This window comes from Solenopsis invicta, chromosome 1, assembly GCF_016802725.1.
Source record: "Solenopsis invicta isolate M01_SB chromosome 1, UNIL_Sinv_3.0, whole genome shotgun sequence".
NCBI lineage: Eukaryota > Metazoa > Arthropoda > Insecta > Hymenoptera > Formicidae > Solenopsis > Solenopsis invicta.
In genome coordinates, this window is record NC_052664.1 from 25,983,267 (window position 1) to 26,003,816 (window position 20,550).

The 20,550-nt window shown below is 39.7% G+C and overlaps 1 protein-coding gene across 2 annotated transcripts in view; it reads right to left on the reverse strand.

The window, feature by feature from the left end:
• The window catches only part of LOC105202115 (protein gustavus), a 143,341-nt gene that overhangs the window by 13,481 nt on the left and 109,310 nt on the right, over positions 1-20,550 (reverse strand). For both annotated transcript variants that reach the window (XM_026132394.2, XM_026132397.2), the window contains one exon: positions 395-870. In XM_026132394.2, the coding sequence (XP_025988179.2) occupies positions 395-870 (476 nt within the window). The remainder of the gene's footprint in view (positions 1-394; positions 871-20,550) is intronic.

Below are 20,550 nucleotides of genomic sequence, written 5' to 3' on the forward strand. Positions count from 1 at the left end.
AGATTCAAGGAGTCAAAATAGTCAAATTTTTAATATCTCCAAACACAATAGACACAAGAAGAAAATCAAAACTTCTTTGATAGTAGTTTAATTTTTATTAGAATTAGTCAGAATAGTTCTTTAAACACCGCATTCTGTGAACTTCAGTTCTCGTGTCTGTCTCTTACGATTTGCTCTTGCTATGTCTATATTAAAAAAACTTGAAAAATTGAAGATATTTTTTTGGTTTTGAAGAAAGTGGATTTTAGTAATAATATTTTGATACCAATTTATTAAATATCTCCAATTTATTAAATAGTTCTGCGTGCCGATATGATTGTCGGACTTAAAACGAATCAATCACGCGATTGTATTTAATCAGGTAGACTGGCCATTCCATTCTGCAATGTCTAACCTGAAATCTTTTGGCCCATGTTCATGCCCCGGTGGTGGGAGCGATGGTGTGGGTGATGCCGGTGGAGATGGTGTGGGTGGTGACGGTGGTGATCCGTGCACTGCTTGCCAGCAGGCAGTTTGTGCCTGTGGTGTCTGGTGCCGCAGGTAGTGGTGGTGGTGGTAGTCGTGGTAGTCGTGGTGGTGAGGTGATGATGATGGTGATGGTGGTGGTGGTGATGGCCGGTAGTCGGTGGTGCAGTAGGCACCACGCCACCGTCTATTCCTCCCCCGCCGCCGCCGCCGCCTCCACCTCCTCCTCCTCCTCCTCCTCCTCCGCCGGCGCCGCCGCCGCCGCCGCCGCCGCCCCTACCGGGGCTACCACCGCCCCCGCTGCCGCCGCGACTGCCTGCAGTACCTGAACCGCCTCCGGTACCGCCAGTCGCCCCGTTTCCGCGGCTACCGCCCCCGCTCACGCAACGAGCATTCGCTTTGTACCTGCAATGCGAGAACAGAACGAGGGCACGTTAATTCGTGTGCGTTTGAGGGATAGAGAGAGAGAGAGAGAGAGAGAGAGAGAGAGAAAGAGAGACAGAGAGAGACAGAGAGAAGGGAGCGAGAGGAGAGAGGGAGGGCGAGAAAGAGATAAAGGGGGACAGAGATTGATACGCGAGTCAGGATCGATAAGCGAGGAAGGGGGAAAGTGATTTCGGTCGGGGGGTGATTTTCACGGTCGGCGAACCCGCGAGAGCGGATACGTAAAATACTTACGAGTACGCATCGCCAGAATATGCGATGTTTCGTTCAATTATAGATCGATCGAGATCGACATCGATTTATAAAAATTAAAAAAGAGGAAATAATAATGGCATTTGACGTACTATTAATTGTATTTTGTCAAATTGCAATAATATAAGAGAAAGTAAAATATCTATATCGAATTGGTATATAATATAATTCTATTTAATTCCGTCTTCCAGACGAAATAAGAGGATAATTGCACATGAAAGTTCGTTATCGTGGACTGTCCGTAATATAGGAAGATTACGTTAGTTTTTTGGCAAGAAAATCCAAGGGCTTTATCACTGCGTTCGCGCTTGATTTCTCTCTGTTCCACTTCGGACAAAATCCTTAGAGATTTGGTGTCGGAAATTTTTGCACGGAAAATCATGTCGACGAGAGCGTGCCCCTGGAATCAGGTAATTCGAGGTGCACGCTTCGTCTGCGGGTTCGGAGAGAAAAAAAAAACGTGTCCGAGCGAATCTCGATTAATCACGTTTTCCTATTTGCGAGGGCTTTGCGGAACGGATTGCCGCGGCGTATGTATAGATTGTATAGTATGTAAGCGCGGAAACCGATTAATTCTTCCTAGCGGATGAAGTACACGCGAAGTAGCATTTCCATCACGAGCCCGGTATCGAATTTTTCAGACGGGCGCGCTTTTGCAAAGAACCGCCTGTGTTTAGAAACAAAATAAAAACGTCCCGAAACGCTAATTACTTAAATATTTTTCGATTTGTATTTAAACGATATATTTTTATATTATTATTCTGCAAATAGGCGGAAAAATTTAAAAACTTTGAATTACCGCGATCCGCAGCGATATACAGAATTTATGGCTATTTTATGCATCTATATGTACAGCAAGTGATGTAAATAAATCGATTTGAAACGGAAAAAGAGAGAGCGCCAAAATCAACAGGAAGCCATGTCACTTGTACTTAATGTCTTTTTAAAGTACATAAAAATTTGCGTTATTAGAATTACATGTAACATTAATCACGAGAAGATAACCTATGAGTGAGTCTATATACTACGAATGACCGCATTTAACTGGTGATAAATGTTATATCTTATCGCATTACGTTGACAATGCATTTTAATCTAAATTCTTTGAAATTTATTTCTATATAAATGTTTTCCTCGTTTTTTTTAACATATTTAAAGATTAAAAATATACATATCTAGCAATTATGCAAATGGTTGAATTATTTAATTCAAGAGCAGTATAAGTAAAATTTTCAAGTACAACAATATTAAATCGATCGCGGTATCGCAGTTTACTCCACGTAAATCGAGATACAATGTAATTTATGATTTATAATTTTCAAACTTATTTTATTATATCGTTATCAGGGAAGTGTTATGTCACTTACAAGATAAACAGCTTAAAGTATAAATTCCTCTATCTCCAATCATTCAGAAGAATGTTATACACTATTACTAATTTCTCTATGAAATTGGCGCGACTGGCATCAGTAGGTAATCATTACCTCAGAGTGTGACAGGGTATTATTAACATAGCGAAGGTACACGAACACGTTGAAATATCCGGATAAGAATATGACAGTGACCTTCTTGGCAAAAATGTGGTACGATATGCCAGAGCAGACAAGGTTAACCGTATACGTGATGATAATTTCTCACTTGCTTGGTGAAAAGAAAAGAAGCGCGAAGAACAAATGAAGAATGGCGGTATGGACTCGAACGCGGTAACTTTCTGCGCGAACGTCAGTAACATAATGAGATTATAATTTGACTAGGAATTCTGTTTGAAATAAGAAAGAATGTTACATTTAAGACCATCTCGAAAATAAAAAAAATGTACGGAGAGAACTTTCTCAAAAAATTTATTCTGAAAATCATGGTGGTCGTAAGGCATTGTCTAACGAAGAATTTTATGTGATTTGCCCCTAATTTATTAATATCTACTAGAAATATTTAAAATTTTAATACAGTAAAATATAAAATAACTGTATAGAGTGAAGGTAGATTCAATTACAACGTATCTCTACCAAACACTTTCAACTTAATATTTTTACAGTGAAGCAAGCTACATTGAAAATGGTTTACCTTTATTTTTCTGTAATAACATTTTGTTATTCGATTATCTTAAAATTATTTAAAAAATACAATCTTTAGAAAATGAAGATATCTGCGCTTTGTTTTTTTATTTCTATTACGTTTTCATTAATTTAATACGGAATTTGTCATATATTTAACTTACACTGTGATAAATGCCAATTTACCCTGCTATCGGGATAAGTTCGCTACAGTAAAGCATGTTCACATTTTACTTATTACAAAGGAACTGTATATTATATTATATACAGAATCATTTCTGATATGAAAATGTAAAGGAAGGTTCTCTCTATCACATTTACAGTACAGTTTAATCATAATAATCGTCTAAAACATCGAACGTCGAAATAAAAAATGTACCAATAAGTCGGTCTCCCCTATTATATAATTAGAAACGAGAAATAGTTCGATTTGAGTTTTTTCTCAAGCCTGTGACATAATGTAACGTATGCTAACCGTAACCCGATCGTTCATCGTATCCGTTCACCGTCGCGCTGGTTTCCGCTCGTGGACACCGGACATCGGCATCCTGAATCCGGCCGATTCAGTTTCACTCGCGATAATCAGCACCAAGGAAAGGAATCTACTACGGAAATTCATAAAAAAAAAAATATTCTTATTACATAGAAAACGTATTACGCATATTAATCGCGGGGAGTGACTGAAAGTCACGAGTATCTGAATTATTTCAATATTAATTACCGTGGTGCATAGGGGAATAGCAAAGTGTCGACACAACCCTCCAAGATCAAATTGGGGGTTAATCGTCTCTCGCGATCTGACAATATAAACTATATCCAGTTGACAGCTAGAAAGTAGTTAACGATAATTGTATCAACGGCAGTCACGATATATTCTATTATAGATGGTTTGACGGAATTTTCCGTTAATCATTGCTGTTTATTAGCAAGTTTGATAAGTAATCTCTGTGTTTTCGTCATATATAAACCTGTCGCGCTTCGTTGACACTTGTTTGTTCGTTTCGTACGAGGCGTATTCCTAAAGCAAGTGCCGTTCGGTCATTTAAAAAAATAAACTCGTGAGAAAAGGTTTTTATTGGCAGTATTAATTACTACACTCCTACCTTAGTTTTTCACATAATCGCCATTCAGTTCTAAACACCTTTCGTAACGCTGCGCCAGTTTTTTTAACCCCTCTGCGTAGAAGTTTGCCGCCTGGGAATTGAACCATGTTGACAACGGCAGTCTTGATTTCTTCGTCGTTTTCAAACCATTGTTCACTAAGCCACTTTTTCAAATGGAAGAAGAGGAAGTAGTCGCTGGGTGCAAGGTCGGGACTCGAAGGTGGTCAAAAAGAAAGAAGGTGTGGTCCCAAAAAGAAGAGGTGTTCCCAACAAAAATCTTGAATCTTCTTGGCTAAGGCAGCGGTGTGAGGACGCGCGTTGTCGTGAAGGAGGATTATGCTGAACTTCCTCTTCGAAAAGTGTTTAGAACTGAATGGCGATTATGTGGAAAAGTAAGGTAGGAATATAGTAAACTAAATACTGTCAATAAAAACCTTTTCTCGCTTTATTTTTTCAAATGACCAAACGGCCTTTACTTTAGGAATACGCCTCGTACATTCAACGGAAAGTTTGAAAACGGTAAATTAGGCTTGCATCCTATCCGGAAGAACTCGCCCGGAATGTGAACGCGAAGGTAAGCGGCGATCTCGATTAACTTTCCTGACTTGCGTTCTGATTTGATGAAAACAACACGATTTGCGCAAAACTGAGAAAATTAGTTCCGAGAAAGAAACTCTACAAGCAATAACGTCGATAATGTCGAGGCGACGCGAGAGCATCCCTGAAAGTCGGCGATCGAAGCGAGATATCTCGGCCTCGACGTGCCTTTCCAAATAATTGTGAAACATTCGTAATTAATCATCGCGCTATGGCAAATGAATAAATCATTACGATTGTGTTAGTGGACGGCGAGCAGGAAACGCGGTCGAGAAACCGCGAATTTAATTTCCCGCTGCGCGGGAAGTAAATGAGTAAGATGCCCTTTGAGCCGCGCGGGCCGTTCTTGGCAGTCGTCACGGTGCTGACCGCTATAGAGCAGGCGTTTCATTTGAAGTCCATTAATGGCATTTATCTCTCTTAACCGCGACGGACGTCGTCAGCGGGAGCGATATCGCCTTGAGTGTAGAACGAGGAGAAAGTATTGAAATCGACTTCCTCCACGTTTGCGCAGCCGCGATTCGGCCAATTAAAACACTTGGGACAATAAGCAAAAGCTCGTACGATTACTTTGCCAGCTTTCCTGTTCGCCGAAAGTTACGTTGGCATGGACGAGGACTGTTCCAATAATTAATAACACTTTGAAATGCCTTCTAATTTCAACGATCTTAATGAAGTTTCAGGATTTGCGTGCGCGAATAATTGAAAACGAGAGTTTCAGTTTTTGTCGGATTGATTCAATTGTAAGGCTTTTACTGTTGGCAATACGGCTCTAAATTCACAATTACCAGGAGTTTGGTAATTAGATGTAGGATAAATGTCGCACGCACGTACACACGAATCATTCAAAAAGTTCTTTGGTATTAATCATAACTCGTATTTTTGTTTCATAGGTGAATTCCTAATGCAAGTACAAAAATATCGTTGCCCAGTTTTATTAATTGCCTCATCCGCAGTTAGAAAATTCCTAAAAAATTTCTAAACCGTCTGAGAGCTCGTGTAAAAAATTCAAGTTGGTTCTTTTAACAGATATACTCGGTATGTACGAAAAGATTAAGCCGCGCTCGATAGATTCGTTTGAAAATAGCCTCCACGAACCGGTCTGGACCAAACGGCATTTGATTTCGAGACGAAATACGAGAACGTCGACGGTTCGAACGCTATGGAGGCGCTCGACCGGCGGCGGTATTGATCCGCGGGGGTCACCTTTGCCCCACCTCGACACGGGACCAACCTCCAAATCCACCCCTGCCCTGCCCTTCAGACCCTCGCACCACGCGAGTTCTCATGACCGACGGGCGCTATCACGAACTCCTTTTGCAAAATAGACCATTGAAAATATATTCTGGCTAAACTTCAAGTTGCGCTGAGGATCTCTCCTATGCGAGGACAAGAAAACTCCCTTAAAAATGTCAGATTAAACCATCGAGCCTGTGTACGAGACGTAGATTCACGTGAGAACATTAAAAGCCCATAATGGACGCGACAAAGTATCACGTTTCTTAATTTTTTAATCGCTCAATACTCGATATTACAGTCGATAAAAAAAAAAAAAAAAAAATCGTGAAATATCTGCGACACACCCATAGACTGTAGCGACAGTTCGAATTAATCAAGGTTATCATCAAGTTGATCGGTCTCTGAACTTAAAATAATAAAGCTTTAGGAAACAGTGTAGTATAATATGTTTTTTTTTTTTCGGAGTTATAAGTCCGTAATATCAATATTTCTCCAAAACAATCGCACACGAATGTGTCCGTAAATAAAGATGCATCCCCTCTAATAGCTGCAACTGTTGTAAGGTTCTGCAAACGTGCACGTCTGTATGGCGAATAAATATTTGCTGCCGGCGTGTGATGACGGAGATGTCGCGTTAATTGTTAATTTACAAATTCTCGCGCGCTCGTTCCGTCGCGGTTGCGTAAATATTTAGCGTGTACGTCAATGGGTATTTCGTTTCATGCAACGTTTAGTTTAACGTCGCGCATCGTGGAATTCATATTTTCACGCGTACAACAGTGATTTGTAATGGTCCGCGAGCACGCTTACAGCGATTAATTTGTTAATTAATATTCATTTCAGAAAATCATTTGTTGTTCATAAATATTAATGCACGATCTGGTTCCTATTATAATAATTCTTCCACTTTCATACCCCGAATTTACACAAAAGTATTATAATTTTGTACAACGGAATTGAATAGTAGCGCGATCCTGTAACTCTGATACTTTTCTGCCGAGAGGAAAGATAAAAACATTGAAATCTTGCGTGATGTGCGAACGCAAACTAGCATTCGCAAGGAATTTCACTGCAAACTACTCCGTGAAGACATTTAGCGACTATTATCATTAAGCTGTCCCGAATACGCTCCGGCGCGGCGGATAGCGACCTGCCATTTATTAATAAACATATCCGGAAACGCGTCGGCACTCGGGGAGCATGAATTTAGAGTAATCATAATCGCACGCTCGCGTATACGCTGTAGGTGTAATCACCGTTGCGTGGCTCGGCTTAATCTTTACGTGATTACGGCGTTGTGCTCGAAGGGACGGGATATTTCGACGATTATATCGACGACTCGCGCGGCGTCGTGTCTGTAATAGAAATTTTTCAACGACCGACCGAGCTACTCCTCGGGGCGAATTACTTTTTCTTTCCCGGCGAATACGGACGATTCTCGTGCACGGAAAGCGCGCCGGGAAACGGTAGGATGGATCGACCAAACATCACCGTGGATCACCGTAAATCGCGCGGCCGGCCGGTTCATCACGCACGGCACCGCCAGCCATCGACAAACCAGTTGCCAACCGGTACTAATAAACTCTAACGATGTAGATGTCAATTGCGTTCAATGATACTGAAACGATGCGTAATGCATCGCAGTTGCTTGCGAGCGACAGCGCTGAAACAAGTCGCCGACTTTGCAGAGTCAACTTGAAAATTATTTTATCTTTGGGGCAAACTGACAGATAGATAGATAAATAGATAGAGACAGATAGATAGATAGAGATAGATAGAGAGAGAGAGAGAGAGAGAGAAAAGTTTGTCGCTTATTTAAAATATAATTAAAAAATAACTTCAAAATCACATCGTGCATGTATAAAATAGATGTATTATATTTTCTAAACGTTTCCTCTTTCCCGTAAGACAAAGAAGTCTTTCAAGACTAACCCATCCAGACTTATGCGAAATATTCGCTTTTCCCCGCCGTCGTGCGAGAATCCCGATTTACATGACAAAAGTATTAGATATTGCCGGTTCCGTTCGATTGAAAGTTCGTGGCGCAACCGGCAGCTAATAACGGCCATTTACACTTAGCAGTCGTCGGCTTAGTGTGGCACAGCTGACGACTTAGTCCGCTGCCAGCACCTGTTCGCCAGCTGCGACGATAAAGGTTCGATAGAAGCGTTTGCGTTGGACTACAGTTTCTCGACAAAATGGAGTCTTTTGTCGTGCATATATGGGCCTCTTTTACCCTGTCGTTTTCGCGCCGCGCCTTTTTGCACGTCTCGCCCGGCGGAGTGCCGCGGACCCCGGCGGTCCACTATGAGAAACAATGCGGCTGCGAAGTCGTATATATTATAATCAAGCCGGTTGCTGCCTTTTATTTCGGCCAGTGTGAAGCGGGTCACTGAGACGAACAATAATTTTCCCGGCACGCCTAACGAAACGCGCCTCGATCATGCGGGACTACTCGTCTCGATGTGACGCCATTGAGAGGCAGAAGAAAGCGCAGAGGCACCGCGGACGATTGTTCAACGCCGCGAAATGTCGCTGGTGTTCCGTGCGTAGGGTAATGTTTCAATGCGTACGAGGTTGATGAAATATCAACTACATTTAACAAAAGAATAACGAAATTTGAAAATTTTCCTGTCTTGCGTGTAGCTCGCCTCGCGACCAATTATTTTATTACATTTGTTTTTTTTTATTTTTTATAAAATCGTTAATTGTTATTTTAATAGCTTTTTTTCAATTTAGAAGTTACTCATCAAGATATACAATAAAAAATTCTTTACAAATTTTCGAGTTGAGGGAACTAGAAAATATATTTAAAATCACCCAGGAAATTATTATTTGAGTACTAAGTAATTTCCTATGGTCGTTGTTGGCCACTTTTTAATTTAGAGCCGGTATTCATAGTCGTAAATAATCTTCAATCTTTAATTGGAAACGTAATTAATTAGGGATTTATTCATTCCTTTTCTTTCTTTCGATCAAAGATTGAAAATTATTTACGACTGCAAACATCAGCCTAAATATATTTTACTAAAAGGCTTTCATTTAATTTTTGCGAAGGAAAAATACAACGTAAAAGGCCACAGGTCACAGTATAACAATGTTTTACGCGATGCTTGCGTTCGACTGTTTCGAAGATTCGCGCGATAACGATTTCATAAGTCTCTCAAAATCGATCCGGCGCGACGCGACGATCAAATCGTCATCGCCAACGATTTTTTCGTCTCGGCGACGAGCGGAGTCCTACGATTTGCTCGGTTATTAGAGGGGCCACGCCCCGTCCCTGAATTCCAACATGATGGGCAGTTCTCGGTTTGATCGAAGTCAAATATCGGGGTGGCCGTTGGTGGCTCCTCTCGGCTTGACTCTCGACGCGGTGAGGTCATCGAAATCGCCTGACAACGCGTTTCGAGTTGGGTTGTTCGGGTCTGCATCTTGTGTCGTTTTTAACTGTCGTTAGCATGCCCAGCAATCTTCGGTGTGATGTCGCTTTAATTAATTGTTAATGGTCGTTATAGTTTTTAAGACATGTTTTTGGTTTAAAAAAAAAAATGTAATAAGGATATACTTAATTCTGCGTTGTTGCAAGAAATCTGTTTTTCACGTCTCGTACATTTTTATTATTATATAAGCAAGTATTTATATATATGATTCATGTTAATTTATCGCGTTACATTATTCATGCGTTTGTACGTCCCTTCTCTTCAATGAAATTTTTCAATGAGCAACACAGGGTCCATGATACGCTCTGTTTTATCGCCGCTTCCGCAGTTCCTCGAAGTTGATTATATCAGCGCATCGGTCTTAAAGGCGCGTTTAAGATGGGTTACGCGGGTCAGACGAGTCTCGTTTACACGCTTATTCGAGTGTCGCACTTACAGACAGAAATGACAAATGATACAATCGTTATAGCTTATTTATTTTATCGTGTACGTATCATTAGTAAAACGTCATTTTACGTCGCGCGTACACGAGCCTTCTGCCAGTTACGTGTGAGAAAGTGCTTCCGAAGAGTAAAAATTGAAGAGAGTCAATGAAGCTCGTATAAATTTTCAGGGATTACTCGCCTTGTGAGCGTGCAGTCACGCTTAGAAGGATATAATGAAGATTGCTATTCCAGAGATGTTAGAAAATTCCTGTAGTCGGCCGCTTAATGCATATTTGTTGCACGATCTGCATAAATACAGCCAGCGGGATGAAATGTAAAGTTTGTTGAGTCTGGTATAACGGCTCGGTCAGGGATTTAATAACCTCGCTAAAATTACACGTGGACGTGCTGATTTATGTAAACAGGGACGCGCGAGCCTCAGTCAAAACTTCAGGGTGAGGTAACTCGCTGTGATTTAGAGATAATATCTAGTCGCACTCTCGTTGTAAAGTAGCATACAAGGTGCATATACCGTTGCATGCGCGTTGGTGCTGACGGGCTCGTGTTGCAGATAAACGACAGGCGTTGTATGAAGATAAACGACACTCGCTAGAAGAAGATATTTCACGACGTCTGCATGCACGCGCCAAGTAACACACCGTGTCTCAGGATGGTTAGAAGTGTTACGGCTTCATTCCGCATGAGATGCATTTCTTATGGCGGCCGGCCCCCTCTTGTAAAGTCATTTACGCACAAAGGCGCTCAATTAATTCTCAGAAACAAAAGCGCCAATCATTCCGAACGAAATTCATGCGTAAAAGGGGGGCTTTTGTGCGCCAATTTCACAATTAAATTACGCATGTATCAAGCTTCGTATCGTTCCATTTGTTTTTATCTCTTGTGTCATGCACGCAAAATGGTTATTAATTAAAATGTTTCAACAATTTGGTGACGTAAAGGTAATAATAATGTCCCATTAAATCACGTAATGTTAATTTCTCGATGGTACATACAATATTGTCAGTGAAATAAATTTCAATATAATTCGTGTGTTTAATTTTTTCATTTTCATATCATTTTTTATCAAAGACAAATATTACTTGTGTTGAAATTATTTTTTATTATTAATTTTTATTTGAAATCAATACGACTTTTTTTGATTCTAATATCGTCTTAATTGCGCTCCATTATTACGTCTATACATTGCTAAAAAAATTATTAAAAAATTAAAATAATTAGTACGTTCAATTAAATTAGTACATTCAGTTGATTGAACAATTATTTATTTGCAAAAAAATACAGTTTATTCGTACATTTTTTAAACAAAAATTAACTAAATCAACTTAATATTTAGTTGAATGTATCGGATTAAATATTTTAGTTTTTCAATAAATTTTTTTCCCAGCGTATGTCTTAAATATATCAAATATAATGTACTTTGCACAACATAAATTATATCATTACACAGCTCGTTATATATAAAAGGTGGAGAACTCTAACTATATTTTATCAATATGTACAATTAATATGTTAAATTTAAACAAAAAAACACTCATGTTATTTCAAATGATATTTCACACATATTAAAATCAGTAAAAACTGTAACTTTGTAATCACATTCATGAAGAAAATAAATTTGTTTTTTTGATAACTATTGAATTGATTTATCACAAATACGTACTACACAGAAGTCAAGCAACGTTAATAATGATCCTGGCTTGAATTAGTGTTCCTAAAATAAAGTGTTTGAACCAAAGCCGTAGATTTAGGTTTTTATGCCTTTTAAAATGGCGTATAAATATATATGAGGAAATACATATGCATGAGTGTATCAATCTTCGAATGTATATTCGTTCCCCTCTATACTTTGATTGGTACCGCCATTTTGAAGGGCTTAAGAACGTCAACCAATGAAAAGTCGTCTACAAATTGTTCAGATACTGTATTCTAAGGACACTAGCTTGTATGGGTGTCCGCCCATACCCATGAGAATAGTTTGAGAAGGATGACTTGAAAACGCTGTAAAATCTTTCTTCTGAATACTTTTTTTGTTTATAATTTTGTCGAGTAATTCTGAAATGTGATGCTAATGAATAAAATTTATTTTACTTGTAACGTATATATATATTTAATCGAAAATAATTTCAGACGAATTTAAATTAAACGATGTCATCGATATATGATATTTCGATATTATTTTTCATTAATGTTATGTCTTGGTTATTAACGATGTAATTAATGACAAAAAACTCAACAAATCGTCATCAATGTTCGCTGGGATGTTAGTAACTGTTCGGAAAAAGACTTACATCCATTTTCACCAATGTAAATTAACTTTGATCTAGGTTTAATTACTCTTTATCCTTTTCTAGATCTAAACATTATAATAAGATAAAGAGTAAGTTAAAGTTGATATCAAAGTTAATCTGTATTGATGGAAATAGACATTAGTCAACTACAATTCTCACGACTTCGATAAATAAGTATGTATGTCTTGGTATAAGATTTAAAAAGGGACCTCCCGCAACATCAGCAAAATGCATTAGACGCGGTGCATACTCGTTCTCGAATGCGCTCGAGCTAAGCCGGTGGACTCCCGGTTCTTTGCTTTGTTCATCGTCAAGGTCTAGATCAGGCGCTATGCCGCGCATCGCGCCGGCGAGTGGAAGCGCGCTTCCGAGCCTTTTCCTTCGACCGTGCCGCGAATAAGCGATCGCGCGCGACTTGCGCCAAGAAACCGACGGCGAACTCAATGACGAAATCGAGAACGCGATGGCGAGAAGATTTCCTCAAGGTCTGGTCGCAGCTCCGAAGGAAAAACGAAAGGCAGGAGCGGAATCCACGTTCCGCAGCTTCCCTCCGCACGCACGCATGCATTTTTCTTGCGAGCGCGCACGCGCAACGTACACCGCGACGAATATCTCGGTTTTTCGCCGCAGGACTGGTTCCTCGAGATGACGTCCTTGGAGGACGATACTCCCGAGAAAGTGCAAAAATGTATTGTGCGACGTGGCTTCGGTACTTTTCAAACGGAATAAGAAAATCCTCGTCATGGTAAACTGAGGCTTAATTTTACAATTTTATTTCTTATCTGTGGCGATGCAACAAAAACGAATAAAAGTAAGATGAGAAGAAAATAAAAATAGAAAGACTTAGTATTTGTAAACTTGAAGAAAAAAATTTTTAACTGAAAAGGGGGGAAAAAACTGTAGGAGGCGAAGTCCAAGTTTACTAGACTTCCCCTCTTTTTTGTAAGAGTTTAAAAAAATAAATATAAATATAAAAATCAATATCACGAAAACATCAAGGAAATTACTACAAGATATTTCTGAAAATTTCTCCAATGAGAAATATAATAGGTTATTATTTGGTTGACAATATTTATCGACATTTTAAAATATTGATAGATTTTATCCACAGGAAAAATAAAAAAAATTTATAAATTTCATCTAATTAGAGAATCTGTGTGTGTATAAAGGCGCAACGCCGCTACATGGGATATGGCGCGACGAGAGATAGAGCTACGATTTTCTTATGTAATTTAACTAGAGCTGTTTGCGTCAATGCGCGACGCACCTTGGCGCGAAGTCTGGAATAAACCATCACGCAAGCTATTCAAATAGATCAAGCTTTAAAGTGCTGACTACGATAAATGAATGTACAATATTTACAGAAACATTTTTACTCCGGTAAATTGTAAATTTGCACAGATAACTATTCTCTCATTCTCTTATTGCCTGGAAGAGAATGCAAGTCCGTAACAAGTGTTGTTACTCGGGAGAGAAAGTCTCCCAGAGGGAGCAACTTCGTTGAGGGAGATATCCAGCCTAGAGAATTCGTTGTCTTATCGTTTCTTATCGAATGACGACCACGGCGACGATGAGGATGACGATGACAGTTGCAGCGTATCAAGCATGTGCGTTTATCTCCCGGCTGGCGCCTTTCGCTTTATTACAGCGCAATGCGCATCGCGGACGGTTCAACGACCCGATTTCTGTGTGTGATCTTGCGTGGCCTTGGAAGACAGGCCGGATGTTGCGAGACTGACAAAGAGGTTTGGCACTGCAGCGAAAGAGAGGAAGAGAGACAGAGCGAGAGAGATATGAAGAGAGGGAAAGAGAGAGAGAGAGGGAGAGGGAGCAAGGGACAAGTCACGAGCAACCTATGAAAAGTTCGAGGCCGCCAATCGGCTTCGTGGAATACTCAAACGGGCCAATTATATCGTCTCATATCGAGCCAAAAATTTCGATATAACGCTATTAATTTGACGCGGGCGTCATAATTCTTCCTACATGATCAAGATTAAAATAATTGTGAACACCGAAAAGAATATTTCGACTACACGATAAGAAATTCGGATATAAGAGGTAAAGAGCAATTTCAGCAAACAATTAAAATTTGAGAGATATTTTTATCATATGATTTTTAAGAATGACCAAGTATATAACAATACAGGTGCATAATCGATTAATATAAAGGAAATCTAATTGTTATAAAATAATATGTGACGTTCGTTCATGTACTCGTCATTTTTCTCTCATTATACATGGTTAACTCTTGTTGCCAAGTTAAAATCCAAAAATAAATCAGCTGTGAGAATGCTTATATGGTGCTGCCATTTAATTAGGATAATAACGAGTTTAATAATAAAGATAGAACGTTTATAAAAATATATTAAAAATATAGTTAAAAATTAAGTATTACTTTCACAAGAAAGAAAATCACTTGGAAAACTGGAAGGAGAAATTGCGATTGCCGTCTATATGAATTATACATTATCTGTACGTAGATAGTTAGAAAATAATTTATTATTAATTTATAGCCTTCGCATTGATTGTCGCGAACGCCATATAATTTATCTTTTAACTACATGGGTAATGCTGCCTACAGCAGATAAATACCTGCTGATTAGAAGAAAGTTCCTTGGTATAACTCAAATTTAACTTGTAATTTGCATGCACTCTCAAAGGAGCCGAATCGTCGCCGTTGACAGGGCGGCAATAGGATAGGTGAAAGACGCTCCCCGTCAAATATTTACCGTCTTCGGCAGCCTAATTTCTTGCGTCGAAGGGCGAAGGGTCCTACGTGCACAGGGTTACGAACCTGCGTGTGTTCGAACGCGAAGAAAAGCGGTGAGGCACGGGCAGACAATGAACAATCGTACATTGTTACGAGTTATAGCATTGTTACTCCACCGAGCTCAGGTCCCGTGTTCACATAATTAGGCTGTAAACGTTTCGAGACAATCACCATTGTTTTCCGTCTCTGCCCTCCCGGATTAAGGTTCCCTGTTGTCCTTTGCCAGTAAAACGAGCACTTTGGGATACTTCGAAAAAGGAGCAAATCGAGATATACAAAAAATTCTGATGAAGACTATACTAAATTGTTTCTCATTTTCAAGTATCATGTACCACTTGGACAGCTGTTAATGAGTGAACATGAATCATGGCTTTTATCGACTTATTCGTGATTTTTCATTTTTGTATTTCATTAATTAAAAATTAGTTAAAATTACAAAAATATCCAACCAATAAAAATATTATTTCTATATAATATTATATAGAAAACATATAAAACAATTGTACAATAACTGTTTAAAATAGGTCACAATATTATTTAAATTTTTATCAAATTATTTTGTCAACCAAACCACACATGTCGTGCAGCAGTTTCGGACGTTGTACTCTGAATTAACCCACGCCTTGGTTGCTAAGGCGAATGATATGGTGGATGATAGAGGAAGATCGAGATAATCTGAGACTCTGGTAACCGAGAAGGGCTCATGCTTCAAGATAGCAAGTCGATAACAAGTGATAGAACAAAAGATCTCTGCCATTTCCAAGGCTTGTCTCGGGGGATTTTACCCTTCTTCCAGACGAATGTTTCCTCTTCAAATACTGTTTTGTCACAAAGCAACTTTAACACAATTTTTCGTGGCATTGATAGTTGTCACAAAAATGATAAATGTAATATCTTACGCATCACTTTGGATTCTTGGACTTATCTTGGATTCAGTATCTTATGATGATCTTGGATAGAATATATCTTAAAAAAAAAAAAAAAAAAAAAAAAAAAAAATCAGGTGTGTGATTCATGTAACTTGAAAAAACTTCTTTATTAAATTTATATTATTAGTCATATTAAGAGACCCATATGTAGGAAGAAGTGCAGGGAGATCTAGGTTGAAACCCTGGCTGAGATAATATTCTTCGTAATAAATTCTTACAATTTTCGAAATGGGAGAGGCAGGGCATTGCATAAATAAGTGTTAGCAGCAATCAAGATTATTAAATTGATTAGCAATTTAATTTCATAATATTACGATAGTTTTCTACCCAAGAGCCTGCGTTTCAAACGCAATTCAGGAAACTCGAAAAAGGTGTATAAAATCATCTAGGAAATTATTAATTGAGCTAAGATCCGTTTTAAGCAGCATTTCTGGTTTTGAATGTATGATTATTATTTATATTATTTTTTACACCACGTCATATTTCCTTCTGATCAATTTAGAAGCAGCTGGCGTACGTGCGCTCTCGGATTGAGACATTGCGAGATACGGCCGAACAGATAAGATGGCAGAGAGGGGACGAGAGAAAATCGCGGAATGGAGAAACGGACGGAAGAGTGACTCCTCGTGCCGTTCGCAGTGGAAATCCTTCATTTCCTCGCGCAATGTGACGCGAAGCATCGATCCGAGACCATGTAGATTGCAAGACGAAGAACTTGGCGGGAAGAGGTGGAAGGTGAGAGGTAGCGGAGAAGATAATTTATTGTTATTCTGGATGGTGCGTTCGATGACGCTACACATTCTCCAAGATGGCTGCCACGTTGGAAAGAGGAAAGAAAGAGAGAGAGAGAAAGAGAGAGAGAGAGGGAGGGAAGGAGTTCGAGGAGATGTGGAGGAAAGGAAAAAGAGAAAGATAGGATAGTTATAAAGGATGGGGAGAGATAAGCGAGAGAAGGAAGAGAGAAAGAATATAAATGGCGAGGAAGAACATGGGGAAGAGAGAAAGAAAGAGAAACCAGCGGCTTGGTAGCCGTGACCTTGTCTGGTACCCGACCCCACCGTTGGTGCGCCTTGGCTTGCACACATATCCTTGGCACCCCACCATACGATATGAGGTGGGAGGATAGGAGGGAGATGGATAAAGCGAGAAGATGGGAAGAGAGAAAGAGAAAGGGAACGAAAGAAACTCGTGGGGCACATACAAGTGCAGAGGCGGCGGACATACTCGTCCACTCATTGTTACCTAATTTAATGAGCAAACCGCTGAGCACGTGTCGGTGAGTATCTCAAAGCTCGTTAGCACATCCATCGGCGTGAAATCACGAGCGCGCTTGCCCGCTCGCGAGCAGAGCGGGCTGATATATTCGCGCCGGCGAGACCGAGAGGGAGTAGAGCGGATATTTTGAGAAATCCACCAGCCGAGACGGACAAGACGAAACTACGACGGAGTGTTCGCGCAAGATTACTTGCTGTTGCATCGCGCTCGCCAGGGACGTATAAAGGGACACGGAATTGTCTGGCTCAGATAGCACCATCGCATGTTAATCAAGTACAACTGGACGCAGTTTATGCTTAATTATTATTACACAGCAGCTACTGTACTTGGCAAACATGATGACATATTAACGATATCAAAAGAACGTATTTTTATGACCACTGACGTCAAGTGACCCACGATGTGAATGTCATTTTCATTACGCTTTATTATTGTGTCTCAAATATGTCATATGTAGTAACCTAATTTGCACATCATTAATTATATATCACTGCATGACTTATTATATATAATTATGTATAAAAGATAAAGGATTGTAGCTATATTATATCGATATACACATTTAATATGTTATATTCGAACGAGTAACAGGAAAGCTATTTTGCAAATGTAAAAATTAGTAAAAACTATGACTTTATGCTCACGCGTTTATAAAAAAAAATTTATTTTTATCTTTTTGATAACTCTGTCGAATTGATCTATCACGGATGTATATTCATTAACATCGAGTGTTGATGGATCATCATAAAGTGTCTGTGTACGATTACAGAAGTCAACAACATTGATGACGGATCCTGGCTTAGATAGATGGCCGGTAGATATGAATATAGCCTTGGGAAAGATAATCGTTTGGGAATACCGTGAGTTCTTTTTTCCGTGAATACTCCTTTGTTCGCAATTTTATCGTACATATTCTGGAATGTGACGCTAAATCAATAAAATTTATTTTGTACGCATTTAATCGAAATAAATGTTTTTTAGACGAATATAAACGGCATCATCAATATGCGACATTTTGACATTATTCTTACGATCAATAGGAGCCGTACTGAATCTAGTGCTTCGATTCACATGACATAATGACTTGCGAATCACAATCAAAGACAGTCTGCCAATGTTACCATGACAAATTGAGATAGTCCGACGGAAATTGGAATCAATCGAGTCGGCGACTTGTTCGGGTCATTTCCGAAAGTAAAATCCTTTTTCTGAGATTGATTGCTCAGATTGATTATGCAACAAACAGTGTTAATTCTTGCAATAAACAATTTCAATTCTGCTTGATTAAGCACATCAAACTACTTCTTTATTATTCACGAGAAAAATGATGTTGCAATGGATCTCAACCTCGTGCCTGAATCTCGCTATTCATCGAGCAGGCACCTTGCCAATTCACCAAGTGAGATTCCACAGAGGATGCCGCTGGAACATTTCAACTTCACAAAATAACATTGGTCTGATCTTTGCCTGACGATTGCAACAGTCCTATTTATGAATTATTTATAAACTTTGCTTTTTTTACCGAGGTCTTATTTTATTATAAAGATACATGTAATTTTCGGCCAAAATTAGTATAAATTAAATCCTGAATTATGAACAATCGTCGCCTTTCAATATGGATGCACATTTATTTTTTAAGTTTCAATGACAGCGTTTGTAATTTCACGGTTTGTAAAATCTAATATAAAGCGAATGATTCTCTGGAAAAAAGAGAAGATAAAAAAAGAGACAGAATAAAGCGATGGCGATAGTTTCTCAGGCATCTTGTGCAAGAGATTACGCGTCACGTAATCGTTCAAACACACAGTACCGAGCGACGAATAAAGCCTCCTTGTGCGCGTGGTTAGTGTGACGAGAATTTCGATTTTAAGAAATCCTTGAGAGAGCGCGCGCGTTTCGCGAACACTTCACCTGAGAATCCTTTCCGTCACTGGCGACGAACAAAGAAGCTCTTTGTACAGCCGAACTGTCGGAGATTTCCCCCCTCGGGGTCGCGCATTGCGCGGATTTCGAAATTGCGGGTGAAACGGCGAAGAGATGCTCTCCTTCTCGAGCGCATCCTTTAATCGACTTTCGACGTTGCAACGCGCCGTGAGAAGCAACGTCGTGGCAACTTGCGAACTTTAAACGGCAGTCTTGTTCAAACGTCAGTTACAAAAACTCACCACGACTCTCCACGCGAAGCTTCAAATCGTACGGAAGTTCGAATCGCCCCGAGTTGCGGCGAATACCAGTAATATCGGGCGAAATGCGCTCGACTTTTTAATTGTAACAACTTCTGCGTTCAAATGTTCACAACACAGTTCTATGCTGAAAATAGTTGCTACTTGCTTCACACATTCAAATGTAATCGCTGGATATATCTAAGATCGCAGTACAATGTACAAGAAAAGTTTCGCAAGTACAAGTTAATATTTCTCTAACGCTAACCACGCTATGCTGGTTAGCAAATTCTGGTTTAATGGAGTAACCTAAATTTAACACATTTGCTACGCTTTAAATCACGCAGGGATGTACGCGGAACATGCTTTCGAGCCGCTGCGTAAATTCGCGCGTTATTCAAAAGCGCACAAGGGGTCATTTTCGCATCGACAATTAAACATTCGTCTGCGAGAATTATACGTACGGTGGAGACGAATAACTTATCGAAGACGAAGAGGAGCTTCTTCCGGCGGATGCGCGGCAGAAAACGTGTCGTCGACACATCCTGCCGGTGAGACAACAATAGTGGACACCCTCCTCTTCCTGGTTGCATGCGCCAATTACTCCGCGGTCGGGAGAAAGACGGAGAAACGGAGCAGTGCACCGACATCTCAATCGGGAATTCTGTGGAATTCCGCTGAGATATCCTCCCGAGATAAAGGTCAAGGACAGTTGCGAAAGAAAAATCTTCGGCTTCCTTTCGAAAGCGTGCAACCTTGTTGCAAACTAAACAAGGAATCCGTGTCTCTTTGCAATTTTTTTTTTTTTCTTAGTCAAGAAAGATGTCGAGATATGCGACGTGATCGACCTGATTTATGTTAAGCTACGTCCTTGATCGCGAATAGCCGAATAAAAATGAACTTTTGATACTCCAGCTGTCAAAACTCCGTCAAGGCTGTAATCAACGCGATCGATGACGTTTTGCAAAGTTCGTCGACCGATCGTCAACAATACAATTGCGAGAGCCGAAGGCAGGACGAAGGACTATCTCGGATCGTTCCTTCTCTCGGTCTCTCCCTCTGGTCTGTCTTTCTCCCTGTATCTTT